This window comes from Desmodus rotundus, chromosome 2 (genome assembly GCF_022682495.2).
Source record: "Desmodus rotundus isolate HL8 chromosome 2, HLdesRot8A.1, whole genome shotgun sequence".
Classification (NCBI taxonomy): Eukaryota; Metazoa; Chordata; class Mammalia; order Chiroptera; family Phyllostomidae; genus Desmodus; species Desmodus rotundus.
The window spans coordinates 117008300-117034359 of record NC_071388.1 but is presented as its reverse complement, the minus strand read 5'-3'; the positions used below and the strand labels follow the sequence as shown (position 1 = coordinate 117034359).

General features: G+C 38.6%; 1 protein-coding gene across 3 annotated transcripts in view; it reads left to right on the top strand.

Annotated features, from left to right (window-relative positions):
- Nucleotides 1-26060, top strand: part of EPB41L5 (erythrocyte membrane protein band 4.1 like 5) — a 166350-nt gene that overhangs the window by 97619 nt on the left and 42671 nt on the right. For all 3 annotated transcript variants that reach the window (XM_045203052.2, XM_045203051.2, XM_024569625.3), the window contains exon 17: nt 20814-20977. In XM_045203052.2, the coding sequence (XP_045058987.1) occupies nt 20814-20977 (164 nt within the window). The remainder of the gene's footprint in view (nt 1-20813; nt 20978-26060) is intronic.

The window sequence follows — 26060 nt, the reverse complement described above, 5'->3', positions numbered from 1 at the left end:
ACGGTGGATGATCTTTTTAATGTATTGCTGGATGCGGTTTGCCAATATTTTGTTGAGAATTTTAGCGTCTATGTTCATCAGAGATATTGGCCTGAAGTTTTCTTTCTTCGTTGTGTCTTTATCTGGTTTTGGGATTAGGATGATGCTGGCTTCATAAAAAGAGTTTGGGAGTCTTCCATCAGTTTGGATTTTTTCGAATAGTCTGTGAAGGATAGGGGTTAGCTCTTCCTTAAATGCTTTGTAGAATTCTCCTGTGAAACCATCTGGTCCAGGGCTTTTGTGTGTTGGGAGTTTTTTGATGACTGCTTCAATTTCATCTGCTGTTATTGGTCTGTTCAGGTTTTCTGCTTCTTCATTCAGTTTTGGAAGATTATATTTTTCTAGAAATGTGCCCATTTCACCTAGGTTTTCACGTTTCTTCGCATACAGTTCTCCATAGTAATTTCTTACAATCCTTTGCATTTCTGTGGTATCAGTTGTAATCTCTCCTGTTTCATTTCTAATTGTGTTTATTTGGATCCTCTCTCTTTTTTTCTTGATGAGCCTGCTTAAAGGCTTGTCGATTTTGTTTATCTTTTCAAAGAACCAGCTCCTGGATTCATTGATCCTTAGAATTGTTCTTTCAGTCTCTATGTCATTTAGTTCTGCTCTGATCTTGGTTATTTCCTTCCTTCTGCTTGCTCTGGGCTGTCTTTGTTGTAGTTCCTCGAGTTCTTGTAGGCGTAGGGTTAGGTTGTTTGTTTGAAATGTTTCTGTCTTTTTAAGGTAGGCCTGTATTGCTATGAACTTCCCTCTCAGGACTGCCTTTGCTGTGTCCCATAGGTTTTGGGTTGTTGTGAGTTCATTTTCATTTGTTTCCAGAAAGTTTTTGATTTCTTCCCTAATCTCGTTCTTGACCCATTCATTGTTTAATAGCATGCTATTCAGTCTCCATGATTTTGAGTGTTTTGGTTTTTTTCCTTTGGGGTTGGTTTCTAGTTTCAGTCCCTTGTGGTCCGAGAAAATGCTTGATATGATTTCAATTTTCTTGAATTTGTTGAGGCTTGCTTTGTGTCCTATCATGTGGTCTATCTTTGAAAAAGTTCCATGTACACTTGCAAAGAATGTGTATTTTGCTTCTTTGGGATGAAAAGCTCTATATATATCAGTTAAGTCCATTTCCATAGGTGGACTCCGCTCCCACCTATGTTGCCACCATCTTCCCTCCATCCAATTCTGTTGATTCTTTTCTTTGACTTGAGTCATTTCTAGATTTCTACCTTCTATATACCTAACTCTTTCCTACATCTGGTCTGCTCTCTTTCCTAAATTCATTGTTAAGTGACACAATATTCTTGTTGATATTTTGTTTGGAAGACCTGTCCATTTTTGATAGTGGGGTGTTAAAGTCCCCTACTATAATTGTGTTGCTGTCAATATCTTTCTTGAAGTCCTCCAAGATTTTCTTCATGTATTTGGATGCTCCTATGTTGGGTGCATATATATTTACAATGTTTATGTCTTCTTGGTGGATTCTTCCTTTGAGTATTATGAAGTGACCTTCTGGGTCTCTCTTTATGGCCCTTCTTTGGAAGTTTATTTTGTCTGATATGAGTATTGCTACCTCTGCTTTTTTTCCTGTCCGTTTGCTTGGAAAATTTGTTTCCAGCCCTTCACTTTCAGTCTGTGTAGGTCTTTTGTCCTGAGATGGGACTCCTGTAGGCAGCATATGTGTGGGTCATGTTTTCTTATCCATTCAGCTATTCTATGTCTTTTGATTGGAGCATTTAATCCATTTACGTTTAAGGTTATTATTGATAGGTAGTTATTCATTGCCTTTATTCCTACTTCTGTTCCTCTGTCTTTCTCTTTTCCTTCCTTTCCTTAAAGCAGTCCCTTTAGCATCTCTTGCAGAGCTGGTTTGGTGGAAGTGTATTCTTTTAGACTTCTTTTGTCTGGGAAACTCTTTATTTGGCCTTCTATCTTGATTGAGAGCCTTGCTGGGTAAAGTAGCCTTGGTTTCAGGTCTCTGGTTCTCATTACTTGGAATATTTTTTTGCCATTCTCTTCTGGCTTGGAGCGTTTCCATTGAGAAGTCAGTTGCTAACCTTATTGGGGCTCCCTTGTATGTTACTTTTTCTCCCTTGCTGCTTTTAAGATCCTCTCTTTGTCTTGGAAATTTGCCATTTTAATTATGATGTGTCTTGCAGTGGGTCTCTTTGGGTTCCTCTTGCTTGGGACTCTCTGTGTTTCCTGGATTTGGGTGACTTTTTCTCTCCTCAGATTAGGGAAATTTTCCATCATTACTTTTTCAAACAGGTTTTCTATCCCTTGCTCTTCTTCTCCTTCTGGTATTCCTATTATACGGATATTGTTACGTTTCATGTTGTCCTGCATTTCCCTTATTACCTCTTCATTCTTTCTGAGCCTCTTTTCCTTTTCTTGCTCTTTCTGGGTGTTTTTTTCTACTTTGTCCTCCAGCTCGCTGATCCGATCTTCTGCTTCATCAAGTCTGCTTTTCATTCCTTCTACTGTGTTCTTCAATTCAGAAATTGTATTCTTCATTTCCTCTTGTCTCTTGTTGATAGTTTCTATTTCCTTTTTCATGTTGATATAGTTTGCAGTGAGTTCATTGTAGTTTCCCTGTAGTTTCTGGTAGTTCTCTTTGAGCTCAGAGAGCTCAGTGAGCTTCCTGATAACCATTGCTTTGAACTCAGTATCTGATAGTTGACTTGCCTCTTTTTCAGTTAGCATTCTTTCTGAGACTTCTTCCTTTCCTTTCATTTGGGAATTGTTTCTTTGTCTTCCCATTGTTTTTGAGACTCTTCTTGTTAGCCTCTGCTTCTTAAATTGATGTATTCTGACTCCCTGGGTTTATGGTATGAACTTCTATGGTAGAATGCCAATGGGATTCAGTGGTGCTGTCTCCTTAATCTCCTGTGCTCACTGGTCTTGAGCTGACGTTTATGGGTGTAACACGGTCTAACTCTAGTCTTTTCAGCACTCCAGGTTTTGTTGTCTTACCTGTGGGAAAAAGAGAAAGGGGGGAAGAAAAAAGAAGAAGGGAAGGAGGGAAAAAGGAAATAAAAAAGGAAGGGAAGGAAGGAAGAGGGAATAAAGAAAGATCGGAGGCAAGATAAGAAGGAATTTTAACAAAAATTAAAACATAGGAATAAATAAAAGAAGGCAGGAAGAAGGCATAAAAAAGGTAAAGGATGGGAGGAAGAAGGAATGAAAAAAAATAAAGAAAGGAAGAAGGAATTCAGGGGGAAAGAAGGAAAGGGAAAAAAAAAATCTTCTGCGGGGTTTAAACCGGTCAGGTTAGTTCTGCTGGTCCTCCTGTCTGTGGAACGGGAGGGGGTGGTTGGAAGGATTGGTTTCACTTTTCTCCCCTCCTGGGCCACACTCTTCGCTGTTGTTCAGCCTGCAGTCCAGTTCCTCATGGTCCTTCTGCTCCCCAGTAGGCCTTTAGTTCACCAGTTGTGCTGTCCTTGAGTTGCACCAATTAGGTGCAATTCACACTCTACCTTCTTGCTCTTTGCTGTCTTAGATGCTAGGGGCTCTGGGTGCTGCTATGGGGTAGTTCAGGCCCCTACTGGGTTTAGTCTTTCCGGGGAATACAGTCTCCCCTAGCCCTGCAGCTCCCCTCTGCTGGGTGTTCTGCCTTTGTCCTAGAGAGCCAGTAGGCCCTGCAGGGCTCTGTGCGCAGGTGTTAGGTGGGCGTTGTAGGTGTGGTCCCTGGCAGGCAGCCAGGCCGTTGATCAGCGATTCCAGTCGCTTTGTGCTAGGGACGCTCGCGCAGCTGGCTGATCAGGCCACTTTGGGCTTGAGTCTCTGGGGGGGGGCGGGGTCGGGGCCGCTTTGGGACTGAGTCACCCGGCGCTAGCGTCTGCTGTTTTGGACCTGTGGGTGGAGCAGCTAGCCTCTGCTCCAGATGCTCTCCCACCTGAGGTTTCAGGTGTGGGCACCCCGCCGGGGTTTCATGTGTGGGCCCCCAGTTCGCTAATCTGCGTGCTCGCAACCGGGCTTCAGGTGAGCCCCGGGGCTGCTTATCCCGCGTTCACAGCCCATGGGCGGAGTGGGGAGGGGCGCCAGGGGCCACGGCTGCTGCCCAGAGTTCTCTAACCAGCCCCTGAGTGCCTCTATTTTCTTTTTCTTTTTGAGAAATTCTTCCTATTCAAGCCCCCCTGGTCCAAACAAGCACCTGGCTGCTCACAGCTCAGCCTGGCCCTCTCCCAAGACTCCTGCAGCAGCCCCTGCACCTGGGCTGGCGCTTCTGCCGCCCTTGTCCCCGTGCGGGTCCCAGGTCCCGGGGACCTTATTGTCCTTGAGCACTCTTCTTACCGTCAGATCTTTCAATGTCCTCTATCTTTGGTTTCTGATCTTTTTATATGCTGGAATACTGTTGGCTGTTCGCTCTGCTCCTCAGATCAGCTAGGTATTTCCCTGGCGTTGAGGGGAAGTGGACTCCGCTCCCACCTATGTTGCCGCCATCTTCCCTCCATCCAATTCTGTTGATTCTTTTCTTTGACTTGAGTCATTTCTAGATTTCTACCTTCTATATACCTAACTCTTTCCTACATCTGGTCTGCTCTCTTTCCTAAATTCACTTCTTTTATTGAGTTTTTCAGCTCCAGAGTTTCTGTTTGGTTCTTTCTTATAGTTTCACTCCTTTTGATGAAATACTCATTGCTTTTATTTCTAAGTTTATTGAATTGTCTTTTTGAATTTTCTTGTACCTCACTGAGTATTTTTCAAAACTACAATCCTGATTTTTCTGTCATCTAAATCACATATTTTTATTTTTTATTTTCTAGAAATTTTTAATTTTCATTCAGAATTCCCTTATTGTTTTGGTTATTCATTGTGCTTGATGGGTTTTTTTTTCTCTGCTTGGCATTTGTGTAAAAGAAAGCTGTTTTTAAAAAAGAATGTTTGTTGCTAACTAGAGGTCTTAACTGTGTTTTCCAAAAGGATCTGTCACCTAAGCTGTGGAAAACACTTGGTGTTCCCCAGAGGTGGGGATCCCCTTTCAGGCCTGGTCACTTCTGTCTCAGAACACCACCTCCCATGGGTTGGAAGGGGCAGGCTATGTGTTTCCTGTGTTTTCCTGGTGCCACCTTCCTGTAGCCAGAAGCCACAGCAGGTTGTTCTGAGTGGACCCACCTGCTTTTACAATGTGCAACAATGTATGGAGGTGGGGAAAAATGAATTCAGGTGTCCCTGGTTCTACTCTTCCTCATGGGTTTAGCTGCAATGAGTACCAATCTCTTAGGCTTGAAAGTTACTTTCAGTCTTTTCACAACCTGCCAAGAAAAGATTTTGCTCCCTGGAGTGCCACAGGGGTTTGAGTGTTTCTCTGCCCCTGACTCTACCCAACCTCAGTGTTTGCCAGCCATCCAGGCTGGATTGCTGTGTCTTGCCCCTTTGGTCTGGTCTGCTGAGTGAGGGCTGCAGCCTAGCCCTTAACTACTCTGTGTCCACTGGATCTGCAGTGAATGCAAGGCTGCATGGCTCCTGTCTCTGTTCATTTTCTCACTCCATGTCCCATCCAGCTCAGATATACCCATCTATATATCTCTCTGTGTAACGACTTGAATGTGCTTTTGTATTTAAAAGGGGATGCTTTGTTGAATTGTAGCTAACTTGTAACTTCAAGGGGAGAGACTTGGGGTCCACTCATGCCACAGTGCTGCTGATACCACTCTAAGATTTTTCTTTAAACAACTTTATTGAGACTGTTTACATATTATAAAATTTCCTTACTGTTAGTACAGAAGTCCATGATTTTAAGAAATGTATAAAATTGTGCAATCATCACCACAATTTAGTTTTAGAACATTTTCATCATCCTAAAAAGTTTCCTCATGCTGGACTATAGTTAAGTCATGTTCCTACCCTTACACCCCCTCTGCAAGCACTGATCTGCTTTCAGTTTCTATAAATTTGCCTTTTAAAAAATTTTTTTTATTTTATTATTTTTTGTTGTTGATCTAGAATTTATTTTTTTTAATTAATTAATTAATTTATTTTTATTCATTTACAATTGTCTGCAGTCAGAGTGGCCAACATAAACAAATCAACAAATAAATGTTGGAGAGGATGCGGAGAAAAGGGAACCCTAGTGCACTTTTGGTGGGAATGCAGACTGGTGAGGCCACTGTGGAAAACAGTATGGAATTTCCTCAGAAAACTAAAAATGGAACTCCCCTTTGACCCAGCAATTCTGCTGCTGGGATTATACCCTAAGAACCCTGAAACACCCATCCAAAAGAACCTATGCACCCCAATGTTCATTGCAGCACAATTTACAATAGCCAAGTACTGGAAGCAACCTAAGTGCCCATCAGGAAATGAGTGGATCAAAAAACCATGGTACATTTACACAATGGAATTCTATGCAGCAGAGAGAAAGAAGGAGCTAGCTTATACCCTTTGCAACAGCATGGATGGAACTGGAGAGCATTATGCTAAGTGAAATAAGCGAGGCAGTGAGGGACAAATACCATATGATCTCACCTTTAACTGGAACATAATCAACAAAAGAAAAAAGCAAACAAAATATAACCAGAGACATTGAAATTAAGAACATTGTAACAATAGCCAGAGGGGAGTGGGGAGGGGATAGTGGGGAGAGGGGTCTATAGGAGCTACTATGAAGGGGAGAAAATGCAGAAAAAGAAAATTTGCCTTTTCTAATCATTTCATATTAATGGACTCATACAAAATACAGAGTTTTAATGTGGCTTCACCAAATAAAATGTTTTGATGTTCATCTATGTATCCTAGTTTATTTATGTTAATTACCTAGAAATAGTCCCATGTGTGGATATATCACATTTTGTTTATCCATTCACCAGTTGGTGGAAATTTGGATTGTTTCTATGTTTTGGTTACTATTAATGATGTTATGAACGTTACTGTATTTGTCTGTTGGACATAGGTATCATTTATTTTGGATAGATTCCTAGTAGGAAAATTGCTGAGTTGTACGGTAAATTTGTATTTTAACTTCCAAGTCATTGACTGTTTTCCAAAGTGGAAATGCATGAGGGTTCCAATATCTCCACATCCTCTTCAACACCTGTTATTTTCTGTCTTTTTTATTATACCCATTGTAGTGCGTGAATAGTGATATCCACTGTGGTTTTAATTTACATTTTCCTGAGGGCTAATGAGCATCTTTTCATGTGCTTATCAGCTATTTGTATATTGTCTCTGAAAGTCTATTCACATATTTTGTCCATTTTTATATGCTTTTTATTATTGTTTTAAGAGTATTTTATATACTTTGAATACTAGTCTCTTACTAGATATATGATTTGCAAAAATTTTCTTCTAGTCTGTGACTTATCTTTTCATTTTCGTAATAGTGTCTTTTGAAGCACAAATATTTCATTATGATGAAGTCCAATTTATCAAGTTTTTCTTTTATAGATGGTACCATTGGTGTTATATCTAAGAAAATTTTGCTAACTCAAAGTCACAGAGGTTTTTGTCCTTATGTATTCTTCAAATATTTATAGGTTTAGCTCTTAATGCTTATATCTATTACCCATTTTGATTTGATTTTTATGTATGGTATGAGGTAGGATATAAAATAATATTTTTCCATGTATATCGACTTGTCTTGGCACCATTTCTTGAAAACACTATTTTCCCCCATTATTTATGTTGGCAAAATTCAACTATAAATGTCAGGAATTCTGAACTCTTAATTCTTTTCTGTTGATTTATATGCCTATCTTTATGCCAATACCACACTGTCTTGGTTGCTGTGGCTTTACAGTAAGTTTTGAAGTTATTTACTGTAAAGTTGTACACTACTGTAGAGTAGTGTACATTCTCTGACTTTGTTCTTGTTTTCAAAACTGGTTTTAACTATTCTAGCTCCTTTGGATTTCCATATAAATTTCAGGGTTGGCTTGTCAATTTCTGAAAAAAATTCTGCTGGGAATTTGGTAGCCAATGCATTGTATTTATAGATCAGTTACAGGAAAATTGTCCTCTTGACAGTACTAAGTATTCTAATCAATGAACATGAAATATATTTCCAAGTATTTAGATCTCCTTAATTTTTTTTTATTATTTTAAGTGTACAAGTCTTGCATGTCCTTTATTAAATTTATTCCAAAGTTTTTATTCTTTCTGATGTTATTGTGAATGAAATGGTTTTAATTTCAATTCCCCATTGTTAATTGCTAGTGTATAGATATAGCTAGTTTTTGCATCTTGATCTTGTGTACTACCTGGTAAGCCTGGCTGAACTCAGTTATTATTCTCAAGTAACATTTGGTGGATTCCACTGCATTTTCTACATACAGGATTCTATCATCTGCACATAAAAACTGTTTTTACCTTTTCCTTTCTAGATGGGGAACTTTGATTTTCTTTTCTATTCATTTCCTTTTTTCTTCTTGCAATAGCTAGAACCTCCAGTAAAATGTTGAATAGAAATGGGAAGAGTAGACATCCTTGTCTTGTTTCTGACTTAAGGGAGACAGCATTTCAGCCATTTATCATTAAATGTGATGTTAGCTGTTGGTTTATTGTAATTGCCTTTTATCAGATTAAGGATGTTCCTGTCTATTCCTACTTTGTTGAGAGTTTTTACCATGAATGGTGTTCAATTTGTCAAATGCTTCCTCTGCATTTATTGAGATGATCGTGTGGTTTTCTTCTTTTAATATGGCATATTACATTAATTGATTTTGGAATGTTAAATCAGCTTTGCATTCCTGGATATATCCCACTTGTTCATGGTGGGCATTCCTTTTTATTTCTTGCTTGATTTCTTGCTATGTCTTTGGTACCTCTCCAGTATCAGGAGAATGATAGCCTCATAGAATGATTTGGGGGATGTTGCCACCACTTCTACTTCTGAAACAATTTTTTGAAGATTGCATTATTTCTTCTTTTAAATTTGATAGAATTAATCAAGGTACTCATCTGTGCTGAAGCTTTTGTTTGTGAGGAGATAATTAATTTCTAACTCAATTTATTTACTCTGGATCCATTCACATTTTGTATTTACTCTGGAGTGATCTTTTATAGTTCTTGTCATCAAAGGAATTTTTTTATATATCATCTAAGTTGTTGAATTTGTTGGCATAAAGTTCTTATTTCCTTATACAATTGTAATATCTTTAAGATATCATCCCTGTTACTGTTAAATATGTATTCTCTCTTTTTTTTCTTTCTCTTTAGTAAGAGTTGTTAATTAGATTGAGCTTCTCAAAGAAGTGGCTCTAGGTTTAATTCATTTTCTTTTTCTTTATTGTTTTTTCCCTTTGATGTTTATTTCTTACCTTCCTCTTTTTTGCATTTTCATGTGCTTATCAGCTATTTGTATATTGTCTCTGAAAGTCTATTCACATATTTTGTCCATTTTTATATGCTTTTTATTATTGTTTTAAGAATATTTTATATACTTTGAATACTAGTCTCTTACTACATATATGATTTGCAAAAATTTTCTTAATTTGCATTTAATTTGCTCTGCTTTTTCTAGTTTATCAAGGTATAAGCTTCAGTCATTGACTTGAGAACTTTCTTCTTTTCTAATATTGATGTTTAGTGCTATAAATATTCCTCTAAATATTACTATAGTGGCTTCCTACAAATTTTGGTATGTTGTGCTTTCATTTTCATTCAGTTCAAAATAATTTTCTAGTTTCCTTCCATTATCTTTTTTGATCCAGAGGCCATTTAGAAGTGCCTTACACAGTTTCCAAATATTTGGTGATTTTTCCAAGGCTCTTTCTATTTTGGATTTCAAATTTAATTATGTTCTGGTCAAAGAATATACATACTGTGTATGACTTGAATGCTTTTGAATTTATTAAGTCTTGTTTTATGGCCCTGAACATTGTCTATATTAGTGATTTTTCTGAGTGCACTTGAGAAGGAAGTGTATTTTGCTCTTTTTGGTGTAATGTTCTATAACTGTTCAATGTTATGGTTAGTGTTGTTCAAGTCTAATATATCATTGGCGATTTTCTGCCACATTGTTCTATCAATTATTGAGAAACGAATACTGAAATCTTCATAATTATTTATTTGCCTATTACTCATTGCAGTTATTTTCAGTTTTGGCTTGACATATTTGGAAGCTCTGTCATTAAGTTCATAAATATTTAGGATTGTTATGTTCTTTTTTAAAATATATTTTATTGATTGTGGTATTAAAAGTTGTCCCATTTTTTTCTCCCCTTTATTCCTCTCCACCCCGTTTCCCCTCCCACCATCATTCCCCCACCTTAGTTCATGTCCATGGGTCATGCATATAAGTTCTTTGGCTTCTCCATTTCCCATGCTATTATTAACCTCCCCCTGTCTATTTTTTACCTACCATTTATGTTTCTTATTCCCTGTACCTTTGCCCCCATTCTCCTCCCTTCCACTCCCTGCTGATAACCCTCCACATGATCTCTATTTCTGTGATTCTGTTCCTGTTCTAGTTGTTTGCTTAGTTCATTTTTGCTTTTGTATTTTTTTAGGTTAGTTTTTGATAGTTGTGATTTTGTTGTCATTTTACTATTCGTATTTTTTATTTTCTTCTTTTTCTTAGCTCAGTCTCTTTAACACTTCATATAATAAGAGCTTGGTGATGATGAACTCCTTTAGCTTGACCTTATCTGGGAAGCACTCTATCTGCCCTTCCATTATCAATGATAGCTTTGCGGGATAGAATAATCGATAGAATAATCTTGGATGTAGGTCCTTGTCTTTCATGACTTTAAACACTTCTTTCCAGCCCCTTCTTGCTTGTAAAGTTTCTTTTGAGAAATCAGCTGGTAGTCTTATGGGAACTCCTTTGTAGGTAAACTGTCTCCTTTTCTCTTGCTGCTTTTAAGATTCTCTCCTCATCTTTAATATTAGGTAATGTAATGATGTGCCTTGGTGTGTGCTTCCTTGGGTACACCTTTTTTGGGACTCTCTGAGTTTCTTGAACTTCCTGGAAATCAGGAAATAATTCCTTACTTCCTTTGCCAGATTAGGGAAGTTCTCCTTCATTACGTTTTCAAATAAGTTTTCAATTTCTTGGTCTTCCTCTTTTCCTTCTGGCACCCCTATGATTTGGATGTTGGGATGTTTAAAGTTGTCCCAGGGGTTCCTAACCCTCTCCTCATTTTTTTGAATTCTTGTTTCTTCATTCTGTTCTAGTTGAGTGTTTATTTCTTCCTTCTGGTCCAAATCATTGATTTGAGACCCAGTTTCCTTCCCTTCACTGTTGGTTCCCTATACATTTTTCTTTATTTCACTTTTCATAGCCTTCATTTTTTCCTCTATTTTGTGACCATACTCAACCATTTCTGTGAGCATCCTGATGACCAGTTTTTTGAACTCTGCATCTGATAGGTTGGCTATCTCTTCATCACTTAGTTCTATTTTTGGAGCTTTGATCTGTTCTTTCACTTGGGCCATATTTCTTTCTCAGCACGCCTATTGCATAGTAAGGGCAGAACCGTAGGTATTGACCAGGGTGGGGCAACCCACCTTTGCAGTGTTGTGGTGCTCTATGTGGGGGTGGGGTCCAAAAAGGAGCAATGCCACTTGCTCAGCCCTCAGCCGGCTTTCAGTTACTTCTCCCACTACCCACAATCAAATTGGGCCCTTCTGGTGCTGAACCCCAGGTGGGTGGTTTTGTGTACGTTCTAGGACCCTGTGGGTCTCTCCAATGAACTCTCCTGTGAGGCTGGGAGTTTCTCCTGCTGCTGCAACCCACACAGGTTTTTACAGTTAGAGGTTTTGAAGGCTTTATTTCCTGGCACTGGAACTGTGTGATGTGTGGTCTGTCTTGCTCCCCAGTTGTTCCTCCCAGTTTATCTGCAGGCAAAAGTGACACCACCTGCTTTGCCAGCCTCCACCTCGCCTGCCCTGATCCTCCAGCCCAGCCACCACCTTGTCACAAGTCCTCTCCACCCCGGCTGCCCTTCTCCACCCCTCCTACCAGTCTGGATGAATGTTTCTTCTTTAATTCCCTGATGGTCGGGACTTTCATACAGTTCGATTTCTAGCAGTCTGGTTATTTTTTGTTTTTAAATTTGTTGTCCTTCTTTTGGTTGTGTGAGGAGGCAAAGTGTATCTACCTATGCCTCCATCTTGGCCAGAAGTCTCCAGATTGTTGTGTTCTTAAATGACCCCTGTGTTCTTATCCAATTATCATCTTTATTTTAAATATTGTTCTTTGTTTCTAAACTCTGCTTTGATATCAATATATTGAGTAGTGTTTGTATGGTATATCGTTTTCTGTCCTTTATGTTTAATCTGTTTCTTCATATTTAAATTATGTTTTATATAGGCCATATATAATGGGGTTTTTCTTTTATAGATTGGTATGTTCAGACCATTTCCATTTAATGGGATTATTGATATGACTAAGTTTGAGTCTGTCTTTTGCTATTTGTTTTCTATTTGTCCCAGATGTTTCTTGTTCCTGTCTTGCTCTCTTTCTGTCCCCTTCATTAATCAAGTGTCTTTAAATATTCTGTATATGTCCTTTCTTCACTTCTTAGCTATGAGTCTTTGTTTATTTTACTTTCATGTTTGCTTTAGCATGTACAAGTTTAAGTTATCAATGTCTGCTTTCAAGAAATATTATACTACTTCCTGTACACGTGTGTGAGAACCTTATAGTAGTGTACTTTCATTTCTCCTCACCCAGCCTCTTTACTATCAGTTGTCAAGCATTTTACTTTTTTATATGTTTTAAGTCCCATAATACAGTGTTCATTTTACTTCTGCCAGTCAGTTTCTTTAACATTTTTTTTAATGCAGGTCTTTCAGTTACGAATTATTTTGTATGAATGACAGTGTGTTTATTTCAGCTTTTTTTTTAACTGACTGAAGATATAATTCACATACCATATCATTCACCTATTTAAAATGGACAAGTCAATGCTTTTGGTACCTTCATAGGATTGTGCAACCTTTATCAGAAATTTATTTTACAACATTTTTGTTCCCCAATAAAGGAAACCCATACCCATTAGCATTTGTTCTCATCACCCCCTATTTACCCTGTTGGTGAGGGAGGAACCACCCACCCCAAATACTGCAAGGTAGTGGAACACATGGCACCTGACACTGGACAGGTGAGATAGAGAGCAATTTATTGGTCACATACATTCATAGCTGAACGTAGGGGGAAACCTCATAACATATAGGGCCACATAAGTGTTGCTCTTGGGAGCAAGGTGGACAAACAGGGACTGAGGGAGTCAGGATTTATAATAACATGAGGAGGAGGTGATCCCTAGTTCCCACCAGAGGATGTGATTACCCTGTTTGAATAATTGTATGGACTGGCAGGGGAGTGAAGTTTGCTAGCTTAAAAAGCTGGTAGAATACAGCTTCTTAAGGTACAGTTGAGAGCACAACTGACTGGATAGGGAACCTTTTCCACTGGATTGAGGGGACATATCTGGTGAGAGCAGGGGAACTCGTGGTTAGGCTTTTGGGAGGCCCTGTGGGGCTGAAGTATGTCAAGTCAGCACTTAATATTGAATCTTAATTTTAGACCTTACACCACAGCAGTCAATAACCATTCCTCACCTACCCCCCTCAAGCTCTTGGAAGCCACAAATCTACTCTGTCTTTATGGATATTCTAAGTCTGGACATTTCATATAAATATACTCATACAATGTTTTGTGATACTTTGTGTCTGGATTTTGTCCCTTAACATGTTTTTAAGGGTTACTTATGTGATGGCATATATCAGTACATCACTCCATTTATTGTTGATTAGTATTTCACTGTATGGATATACCACATTTTATGTATCCATTCCTCAGTTAATGGGTCTTTGAGCTATTTTCACTTTTGGCTCTTAGGAATAATGCTGCTATGAACATTTATATATACATTTTTGTGTGGATGGATGTTTTCATTTTTTTGGCATACACTTAGGTTTTTCTTTGCTTTTTAAGGCTTTTATTTTTTTGCTGGCTATACAATTTTGGTTGATATATATTTTTTCTTTCAGTGCTTTTTAAAAATTTTTTTAAAGATTTAATTATTTTTTTTTAGAGAGGAGAAAGGAGGGAGAAAGAAAGGGAGAGAAACATCAATGGATGGTTGCCTCTCACATGCCCACTACTGGAGACCTGGCCCACAACCTAGGCATGTGCCCTAGACTGGGAATCCAACTTGCAACACTTTGGTTCTCAGGCCAGTACTCAATCCATTGAGCCATACTACCCAGGGCTCTTTCAGTGCTTTCAAGGTGTTCCTTCACTGTCCTCTACTTTGCATTGTTTCTCATGAGAAGTCAGCTATCATTCTATCTTTCTTTGAACATATAATGTCTTTGGCTGCTTTAAAGGTTTTCTTTTTATTATTTTAAGCAGTGTGATTATGATATGCTTCGCCGTAGTCTTTATGTTCTTGTTTTTTGGGTTTGTTGAGATTCTTGGATCTGTGAGCTTACAGTTTTCATCAAATTTGAAAAAACTTCAGCAATTATTTCTTTTTTTAATTTAGTTTTTTTAAATTATTTTTCAGCTACAGTTGTCCTGCCTTTTTCACCCTTGCTCTCCCCTACCCCATCACCCGCACTCCCACAGTCAACCCCCGCATTGTCCATGCCCACGAGTCCTCTATTTGTGTTCCTTTACTTTTCCCTTCCCCTTCTTTCCCCGTTATACCCCTTCTGCCTCCCCTCTGGTTGCTGTCAGTTTGTTCTTTATTTCCAAGTCTCTGGTTCTGTTTTACTCATTTGTTTGCTTTGTTGATTAGGTTCTATTCTAGGTGAGATGACATTGTATTTGTCTTTCACAACCTGACTTATTTCATTTAGCATAATGCTCTCCAGTTCCACTCACACTGTCACAAAAGGTAGCAGTTTCTTCTTTCTTTCTTCTGCGTAGTATTATGTAAACGTACCAGTTTTTTTATCCACTGATTTATTGATGGGCCCTTAGGCTGTTTCCAGCCTTTGGCTATTGTAAATAACACTGCTATGAACATTGGGATGCCTAGGTCCTTTTCAGTTGGTGATTCAGGATTCATAGGGTATAGTTGCAGTTTTGGGATTGCTGTATGGAAAAGCAGTTCCTTTAGTTTTATGAGGAAATTCCATACTGTTTTCCACAGTGGCTGCACCAGTCTGCAGTCCCAACAGTGCACTAGGGTTCCCTTTTCTCCGCATCCTCTACAACATTTGTTTGTTGATTTGTTTATGTTGGCCACTCTGACTGGTGTGAGATGGTACCTCATTGTGGTTTTAATTTGTATCTCTCTGATGGCTAGTGATGCTGAGCATCTTTTCATGTGTCTCTGGGCCCTCTGTATGTCCTCCTTGGAAAAGTGTCTGTTCAGGTCCTTTGCCCATTTTTATTTCTTTATTTACTCACATTTAAAAATTTTTGTTCAAGTACACTTGTCTCCATTTTGCCCCCACCACTCCCCCCCACCCCAGCCATCCCTACTTCCCACCCTTGATCCTACCTCTCTTTGGTTTTGTCCATGTGTCCTTTATACTGTTCCTGAAAGCCCTTCCCCTTTCCCCTCCATTATCCCCTCCCACCTTCCCTCTGGTTACTGTCAGTTTGTTCTTAATTTAAATGTGTCTGGTTTTATTTTACTTGCTTGTTTGTTTTGTTGATTAGGTTCCACTTATAGGTGAGATCATATGGTATTTGTCTTTCACTGCCTGGCTTATTTCACTTAGCATAATAATGCTGTCCAGTTCCATCCCTGCTGTCGCGAAGGGTAGGAGCTCCTTCTTTCTTTCTGCTGCATAGTATTCCATTGTGTAAATGTAGCATAGTTTTTTCATCCACTCATTTACCGAGGGACACTTAGGTTGCTTCCAGCACTTGGCTATTGTAAATTGTGCTGCCATGAACATAGATTTGCATAGGTTCTTTTGGATTGGTGTTTCATGGTTCATGGGGTTTCATGGGATTAGGGTATAATCCCAGCAGTGGAATTGCTGGGTCAAAAGGCAGTTCCATTTTTAGTTTTTTGAGGAAATTCCATACTGTTTTCCACAGTGGCTGCACCAGTCTGCAGTTCCAAGAACAGTGTACTAGGGTTCCCTTTTCTCCATAACCTCACCAGCACTTTTTGTCTCTTGATTTTTTTTATTATGACCATTCTGACTGGTATGAAGTGGTATCTTATTGTGATTTTAGAAAGCTTCTGCATAGCTAAAGAAAACAACAAAATGAAAAGGGAACCAACAGTATACGAAAATGTATTTGCCAATGATACCTCAGACAAAGGTTTGATCTCCAAAATATATGAAGAACTCATACACAGTGAGGACATACAGAGGGCCCAGAGACATATGAAAGGATGCTCAGCATCACTAGCCATCAGAGATATGCAAATTGAAGCCACTGAAATTAGGTATGCCTGTATGGCAATGAACTTCCCTCTCAGGACTGCCTTTACTATGTTGTTGTGTGTTCTTTTTCATTTGTTTCTAGGAAGATTTTGATTTCTTCTTTGATCTCATTGTTTACCCATTCATTGTTTAATAACATGTTATTCAGTCTCCATGTATTTGAATGTTTTTGAGTTTTTTCCTTGAGGTTGGTTTCTAGTTTCAAGCAATTGTGATCCAAGAAAATGCTGGATATGATTTCAATTTCCTTGAATTTGTTGAGGCTTGTTTTGTGTCCTATTTTGTGGTCTATCTTTGAAAATGTTCCATGTGCATTTGAAAAGAATGTGTATTTTGCTTCTTTGGGGTGAAAGATTCTATATATATCAGTTCAGCCCATTTGATCTAATGTGTTGTTTAGTGCCACAGGGTCCTTGTTGATTCTTTGTTGGAAGAGCTATCCATTATTGACAGTAGGGTGTTAAAATTCCCTACTATAAGTGTGTCGCTGTTTATCTCATTATCGAAGTCCTCCAAGATTTTCCTTATATATGTGGGTGGTCCTAAGTTGAGTGCATATATGTTTACAATATTTGTAGCTTCCTGATGGATTCTTCCCTTTTGAATTATGAAATGACCTTCTTTTTCTTTTTTTATGGCCTTTGTTTGAAATCTATTTTGTGTGATATAAGTATTGCTATCCAGCTTTTCTTTCCTGTCCATTTGCTTGGAATATTTGTTTCCAGCCCTTTACTTTCAGTCTGTGTAGGTCTTTTGTCCTTAAGTGGGTCTTTTGTAGCCAGCATATGTGTGGGTCATGTTTTCTCATCCATTCAGCTATTCTGTCTTTTGATTGGAGCATTTAATCCATTTACAGGTTACTGTTCATACATACTTACTCATTGCTATTTTTTCCTTTTGTACCTGTGTTCCTGTCTCTCTCTCTCTCCATTTAGCATGTCTTGATGTGCTGGTTTGACCAGAAGTGTATTCTTTTAACTTTCGTTTGTCTGGGATACTCCTTGTTTTGCCTTCCATTTTAAATGACAGCCTTGCTGGGTAGAATAGTCTTGGTTGCAGGACTTTGCTTTTCATTACTTGGAATGTTTCTTGCCACTCCCTTCTGGTCGGTTGTGTTTCCATTGAGAAGTCAGCTGCTAGCCTTACTGGGGCTCCCTTGTATGTTACTTCCTATTTCTTCCTTGCTGCTATTAAGGTTCTCTCTTTGCCTTTATAATGTGACATTTTAATTATGATGTGTCTCGGAGTGGGCCTTTTTGTGTTCATCTTGATTGGGACCCTCTCTGCTTCCTGAACTTGTATGGCTTTTCTCCTTTCCAAGTTAGAGAAGTTTTCTGTCATTTTTTCAAACAGTTTTTCTATCCCTTGCTCCTTTTCTTCTCTTTCTGGTATTCCTGTGACGTGAATGTTGTTACATTGCATGTTGTCCTGAAGTTCCTTTAAACTATTCTCATACTTTTTGAGTCTTTTTACATTCTGTTGCTCTACCTGGGTATTTCTTTCTACCTTGTCTTCCAGTTCACTGATTCAGTCCTCTGCTTCATCCAGCATACTTGTAATTCCTTTTACTGTATTTTTTTTTAAGATTTTATTTATTTATAGACAGAGGGGAAGGGAGTGAGAAAGAGAGGGAGAGAAGCAGCGATGTGTGGTTGCCTTTAGTGCACCCCTACTGGGGACCTAGCCCGCAACCCAGGCATGTGACCTGACTGGGAATTGAACTTGCAACCCTTTGGTTTGTAGGCTGGTGTTCAATCCACTGAGCCACACCAGCTAGGGCTCTACTGTATATTTTATTTCAGATATTGTATTCTTCATTTCTTCCTGGTTCTTGTTTATAGTTTCTATTTCCTTTTTCGTGCTGTGGTATTTCCCACTCAGTTCCTTGTAGTTGTCACTGAGTTCCTTGAGCATCCTTTTAACCATTGTTTTTGAACTCTGTCTGATAGATTGCTTGCCTCAATTTCCTTTAGCTCTTTTTCTGGGGATTCCTTCTTTCCTTTCAGTTGGGGGTTCTTTCTGTGTCTCCCCATTTTAGGTGACTCTTTTGGGGTTTTTTTCTGCTTCTCAGGGTGCTTTGCTTTGCCTGCCTGTCTTCATGGGGTGGGCTTCTGTGATAGGAGTTCTGTGGGACTCAGTGGTGCATCCTTTTTGATCTCCTTGTCTGGACGCTCTAGGGTTGCTCTATCTTCTCTTTGTGTCAGTTCTCCTGTTGTACCTGTTGGTAGCTTCTTTGTCGTTGGGTTCTCCCCTCCAGTAGACTTACTGGTAGTCACAACTCCTACCTTGTCTTATATGCTGTTGTACAGGTGTTGGTTAACAAAACAGGATTACCAAACAATAAAACCTACGCCAGCAAAAAGAACCCCTCTACCACATCAGCAATCTCGACTGCAATTGAGCAAAAATTAATGAAAGTGAAGAGACATTTGAAATATTATAAGATATGACAAAGGGAATGAGGTGACTATAAGGGCGAAATGTTATTGAGTGGGAAGAGGGAGGGAAACTGATCCCCTCCCCAAGAAGCCCCTCCCCAGTTGGTGGTCCCTCCAAGGAAGGGGCCTCAGTCTGAGCTGCAATAATCACGTGGCCAGTTTCCAGCCCACTGCCCTCAGAGCACTGTGCAGCACGCAGTCTCCACTCTGCGCCAGGCTGGTACTGATAAACGACTGCTTTGCACCCCTTTCATCATTCCGCAAGGTGCATTGAGTGGGAGCAAACTGCGCCCACAATCCTCCCTCCTTGTTGGCTGGGCAGCTGCATGTACAAGGTCCCTGCCCAGCACACCTCAGTTCCCCTTTTGAAAAAAGTCTCTGTGATTTGCCCGCCCTGGGAGGGGAGGGAGCCGCTAGGCTGCTGTCACTGACCTGCTCTCCTCCGATGTTTTCACTGCGGCAGCTGTGGTTTCTGGCACCAGGACTTTCCCTGTCTGCCTATACAACCTCCTTACTGCCCGTTTTGAAGTGGCCTCTTCACACTTTGGCTTCCAAACTTCAAATCAGCTAAAGTTCTGTTGGCTGTCACTTTGTTTTTCAGAAGATCAGCTAAGTGTCCCAGTTAGGTGCATGAACAAGTAGGCTCAGCTCCCACCTACTCAGCTGCCATCTTCTTTCTCCCCACAATTTTTTCTTTAGATATTTGTTCTATTCCACCCCCACGTTGGAACTCCAATATCTGTACAGTAATCTACTTGAAGTTGTCCCACAGCTAAATGATACTCTTCATTTTGGGGGATTCTTTGTGTGCTTTATTTTCGATAGTTTCTGTTGCTATGTCTTCAAATACAGTACTTTAATGTTAATCTGTTGTCAATTCCATCTAATATATTTTACACCTCAAATATTGTAGTTTTCAGCAGTAGAAGTTTGATTTGTTTTTTTATATTTTCCATGTCTCTGCTTAACTTTTTTGATCATATGGAATACAGTTATAATAACTGTTTAATGTCCTTCTCTGCTAATTCTATTCAGTTTCTATTGGTTGATTATTCTCTTTGGTATGGGATGTCTTTTTCTGCCTCTTTACTTTCTGGTAATCTTCGAGTGAATGCTTGACATTCTATCAAGTTCTTCACCTAACAAATTTAACTTTCCTGCCTGATGCTAGATAACTTTATATTCCTCTAAACCTTCTTCAGCTTTGTTTTAGGATGCAGTTAGGTTATTTGCAAACAATTTGATCCTTTGGGGGGTCTTTCTTTTATGATGTGGTAGGGGGGCTTGTTGTCATGCTCAGTCTAAGTTAGTTATTTTCTACTCCTTAGGAAAGACCTTCCTGAATACTCAATGCCCTGTGAATTATGTGTTTTTATCGTTTTTAGAAACACGCACCATGGGCCGGTGTGAATGCCACTGGTACTTTCCCCATCCAAAGGGAACGAAGAAGTCCTTTTGAATGGTTCTTTCCTTAGCCTCACAGAGTTTCCTCACACACATTCTCTGATCAGTACTCTGCCGAATACTTGAGAGGGGGAACTTCTGCAGATCTCCAAAATTCTCTTTTTGAAGTGCTGCTCTCTCCTGTCTGGTACTCTGTTCTGTGAACTCTAGCTGCCTTGATCCTGGACTCTTAGCTTCATCTTCTTAATTGAGAAGAGGACTAAGGGAGTCCTCTTGCTCTGTCTCACATCACACTCTCTGCACCATGGCATGGAAATTCTCTCAAGGCCATCGTAGGGCTCACCTCATTTGCTTCCCAAATTTCACAATCACCATCCTTTGTTTCCTGATACCTGATGTCTTGAAAACAGTACCCCCCACACCTGTTAGGTTTTTTCAAGTAGGAAGTGAAATTCAGTGCCATTTATTCCATCCTGGATGGAAGAAAAATCTGCCCAAAACATTTTGTCAAATGAATAAACTAGTTGGGATATGAACTCATATGAACTTTTTTCCAACAAAGATTTTTGTTAACTATTTTAAATTCTTTTTATGATAAATTTCTTGGTCTAAGTAAGTTTTCTGTTACCTTTACAGCTTGCCTCTGAATATTGATTTGCTAGATAGTCCAGCCTTATTGGAAACAACCATTGATGATGTAATTGGGACACCTGATACTGTGAAAACTTCGCAATCACCAGATGAAATTAACATAGCCCCCAGGCAAACTGGATTAGAGGAAAATGAAGTTGAAGGCAGAAGTAAGTAAATGTTCTGTAAAACATCAGTGTCATCTTTTTATTTTACCTCCCTTTTAAATGAGCTATTTAAGTCAGTTCCTTCAAGAATATTTTATGTAATAGTTGAATTTTAAAATTTAATGTAAAAGAGTTATACCTTCTTGCTTCTGCTTAAGGATGCATTGAGATATTTCAGATTGTATAACTGAGACCATTAAACGTTTGTATCATTTATAAATCATTAAATATTTACAAATGTTCAAACTTGCCTTTTCACAGGATTGAATACATGTTAGGACTTCCCATTAGCTCCTAGAAGATATTTTGTTGTAATGAAGACTGTTGTTGTACAGACCCACAAAAATAAATAATCCAGAAAGAAAGTTGCTTTCTTTAACTTTTTAAAAGGTTAGAAAGAAATGATACATTATCTATTTTTTAATCATTGACACTATTACACATGTTCACATTTTCTCCCTTTTTGTTTACCTCCACCCATCCCCAACCCACATTCCCTCTGGCCATCACTACATAGTTGTCTGCGTCTATGGGTTATGCGTATATGATCTTCGGCTAATCCCTTCACCTTCTTTCATCAGTCCCCCTCTGACAGCTGTCAGTCTGTTCCATGTGTCCATTACTCTGTTTCTGTTTTGTTCATTAGATTCCATATATAAGTGAGATTATATGGTACTTGTCTTTTTCTGACTGGCTTATTTCACTTAGCATAATAATCTCCAGATCCATCCATTTTGTCATAAAAGGTAAGATTTCTGTCATTTTTAAAGCCACATAGTATTCCATTGTGTAAATGTACCACAGTTTTTTTTATCTACTACTCTACTGATGGACACTGGGCTGTTTCCAGATCTTGGCTATTGTAAATAAAACTGCAGTAGACATAGAAGTACATATGTTCTTTAGAATTGGTGTTTCAGGATTCTTAGCATATATTCCCAGCAGCTGGATTGCTGAGTCAAGAGAGCTTCTTTTCTTTTCTTTTCTTTTCTTTTCTTTTTTTTTTTTTTAAGAGAGAGAGAGGGGAAGGGAAGGAGAGAAACACCAACAGAAGAGAGAAACATTGATCGCTTGCTTCTTGTTCGTGTCCTGACCTGGACCGAACCTGTAGCCTAGGTATGTGCCGTGACTGGGAATCAAACTGGCAACACTTTACTGTGCAGGATGACACCCAATCAACTGAGCCACAAAAGTCAGGGCAAGCCAGTTTTATTTTTGATTTTTTGAGGAAATTGCATAGTTTCCCACAGTAGCTACACCAGTCTGCATTCCCAACAACAGTGTGCTAGGGTTCTCTTTTCTCTACTCCCTTGCCAGCACTTGCTGTTTATTGCTTTATTGTTGATAGCCACTCCAGCAGTATGAGATGATATCTCATTGTGATCTTAATTTGCATCTCTCTGAAGATTAGTAACATTGACCATTTTATACATGTGTTTGTTGGCCATCTGTATGTATTCTTTGGAGAAGTGTCTGTTGAGGTCATTTACCCATTTTTTAAAATTGGATTATTTGTTTTCTTGGTGTTGTATAAGTTTTTCATATATATTTTTAATATATTTTATTGATTATGCTATTGCAATTATCTTTTTCTCCCCTTTCTTCCCCACTGCCCTGTACCCCCACTCCCACCCACATTCCTTCACCTTAGTTCATGTCCATGGGTTGTACATATAAATTCTTCGGCTTCTCTATTTCCCATACTATTCTTAACCTCCCCCTGTCTATTTTGTACCTTCCTTTTATGCTTCTTATTCCCTGTACCTTTGCCCCCATTCTTGTCCCTACCCTTCCCCACTGATAACCCTCCATGTGATGTCCATTTCTGTGATTCTCTTCCTGTTCTAGTTGTTTGCTTAGTTCATTTTTGGTTTTGTTATTTTTTAGGCTTGGTTGTTGATAGTTGAGTGTGTTGTCATTTTACTGTTCATATTTTTGATCACCTTCTTTTTCTTAGATAAGTCCCTTTAACATTTCATATAGTAAGGGCTTGGTGATGATGAACTCCTTTATCTTGACCTTATCTGGGAAGCACTTTATCTGCTCTTCCATTCTAAATGATAGCTTTGCTGGATAGAGTAATCTTGGATGTGGGTCCTTGCCTTTCTTGACTTGGAATACTTCTTGCCAGCCCCTTCTTGCCTGCAAGGTTTCTTTTGAGAATTCAGCTGACAGTCTTATGGGAACTCCTTTGTAGGTAACTATCTCCTTTTCTCTTGCTGCTTTTAAGATTCTCTCCTTATCTTTAATCTTAGGTAATGTAATTATGATGTGCCTTGGTGTGTGCTTCCTTGGGTCCAACTTGTTTGGGATTTTGAGCTTCCTAGACTTCCTAGAAGTCTTTTTCCTTTGCCAGATTAGGGAAGTTTTCCTTCATTATGTTTTCAAATAAGGTTTCAATTTCTTGCTCTCCTCTTCTCCTTTTGGCTCTTTATAATTTGGGTGTTGGAACGTTTAGAGTGGTTCCAGAGGTTCCTGAGCCTCTCCTCATTTTTTTTGAATTCTTTTTTCATTCTGTTCTGATTGAATGTTTATTTCTTACTTCTGGTCCAAATCATTGATTTGAGTACTGGTTTCCTTCCCTTCACTGTTGGTTTCCTATATATTTTCCTTAATTTCACTTTTCATAGCCTTCATTTTTTCCTTTTTTGTGACCATACTCAACCATTTCTGTGAGCATCCTAACTACCAGTTTTTTGAACTCTGCATCTGATAGGTTGGCTATCTCTCATCACTTAGTTCTGTTTTTGGAACTTTGATCTGTTCTTTCATTTGGGCCATATTTCTTGGTCTAGGAATGCCTGTCCCATAATAAGGGGTGTAGCCTTGGGTATTGACCAGGATGGGGCAACCCACCATTGCTGTGTTGTGGAGCTATATGTGGGGGAGGGGTCCAAGAGGAAACAATGCTGAAAAAACAGTATTTTTTTTTTTCTTTACGGTGTCTTTATCTGGTTTTGGAGTTACAATAATGCTGGCCTCACAAAATGAGCTTGGGCATTTTTGCTCCTCTTGAATTTTTTGGAATAGTTTAAGAAGGATAGGTGTTAGCCCTTCTTTGAATGTTTGGTAAAATTTCCTTGTGAATCCATTCAGTCCAGCACTTGTATTTGTTGGGAGTTTTTTGATTACTGCTTTAATTTCATCAGTTGTAGTCTATCTATTCAGATTCTCTGATTCGTCTTGATTCAGTTTTGGAAAATGGCATGTTTCTAGGAATGTATTATTACTTCCAGATTGTCCAATTCGTTGGCATATAGTTGTTTGTAATATTCTTTTACAATCCTTTGTATTTATTTGGTGTTAGTTGTTACTTCTTTTTTATGATTATGTATATTGGATCCTCTCTCTTTTTTTCTTGATGAGTCTGGTAAAAATTTTGCCTATCTTTTATATCTTGTCAAAGAACAAGCTCTTGGTTTCATTGATGTTTTTATTTCTTATTTTTTAATCCTCACCCCAGGATAGGTTTTTATTGATTTTTAGAAAGAGGAAGGGAAACAGAGAGCAAGAGGATATTAAAATCTCCTATTGTTCATCTTTCTCTTTATGTACATCAGGCTTTACTTTACATATTTAGATGCTGCTATCTTGGGTGCATAAATGTTAACCAGAGTTATATCCTCTGGTTGGACTGTTCCCTTTATCATTATGGAGTGTCCTTCTTTGTCTCTTACTATAGCCTTTGTTTTGAAGTCTATTTTGTCAGATATAAGTATTGCTACCCCAGCATTTTTTTACTTCCATTTGCATGAAATATCCTTTCCCTCCCCTTTACTTTTAGTGTGTGTTCATCTTTTGTTCTGAGGTGTGTCTCTTGTAGAAAGCATATACTGGGGGGGGGCATAAGTAGGTTTATAGATGGTCATAGGGAAGAATAATACAATAATTAATAAAAAATAATACAAGAATACACTGAAAAGAACTCTTGAACTTGGACAACAGTGTGGTGATTGCAGAAGGGGAGGGAGGTATAGGGAATAAAATGGTGATGGAAAAAATGAAATGAAAAAGTAAAAAGTTAAACAAACAAACAAACAAAAGAATAAACTCTGATTTTGCATACTCACAACTGTAAACCTACTTTTGCCCCACCCTGTATATGGGTCTTGCTTTTTTATCCATTCAGCTACCCTATGTCTTTTGATTGGAGTTTTTAAGCCATTTACATTTAAAGTGATTATTGATAGGTATGTATTTATTGCCATTTTATCTTTTAACTCTGTTCTTTTTTTTCCCTTCTTCTTCTACTCGTAAATCAGGCCCTTTAACATTTGTTGTAATAATGGTTTGTTGGTAACAAATTCCTTCAGCTTTTTGTGTTTAGAAAGCTCTTTATTTCTCCTTCAATTTTAAATGATAGCCTTGCTAGGTAAAGTAGTCTTGGTTTTAGATCCCTGCTTTACATCACTTTGAATACTTCATGCCAATCCAGTCTCACCTGAAATGTTTCTATTGAGACACCTGCTGACAGTCTTATGGGAGCTCCCTAGTGGGTAAATATCTGCTTTTCTCTCGCTGCTTTTAAGATTCTCTCTGTCTTTAACCTTTACCATTTTAATTATGGTATGTCTTGGTGTGGGCCTCTTTGGGTTCTTGTGTGTCTTTTTCCTTCACCAGGTTAGGGAAGTTATTGGTCATATTTTTTGAAATAGCTTCTCAATCCCTTACTGTCCCTCTCCTTCTGTGATGCGAGTATTGTTATGCTTATGTTGTTTCCATGTTCCCTTAAACTATTTTCATTCTTTTTTCTTTTTGTTGCTGTGTTTTGTTTTGTTTTGTTTTTTATCTTGTCTTCCAAATCGATGATTCGAACCTCTGCTTCATCCAATGTACTTTTAATTTTTTTCCAGTGTTTTCTTGATGTCAGATATGGTATTTTTTCATTTTGGACTGTTTTTTTTCTTTTAATTTATTTTATTATTCATGCACAATCATTTTTCTGTGTACTATTCTTTTTATTTCTTTTTTTTATGGTTGTTCAAGTACAGTTGTATCCATTTCCCACCCCCACCACTCTGCCCTGCTCCACCCACCCCTGCCTCCCACACTCAATGTTACCCTCCTTTGGCTTTGTCCATCCGTC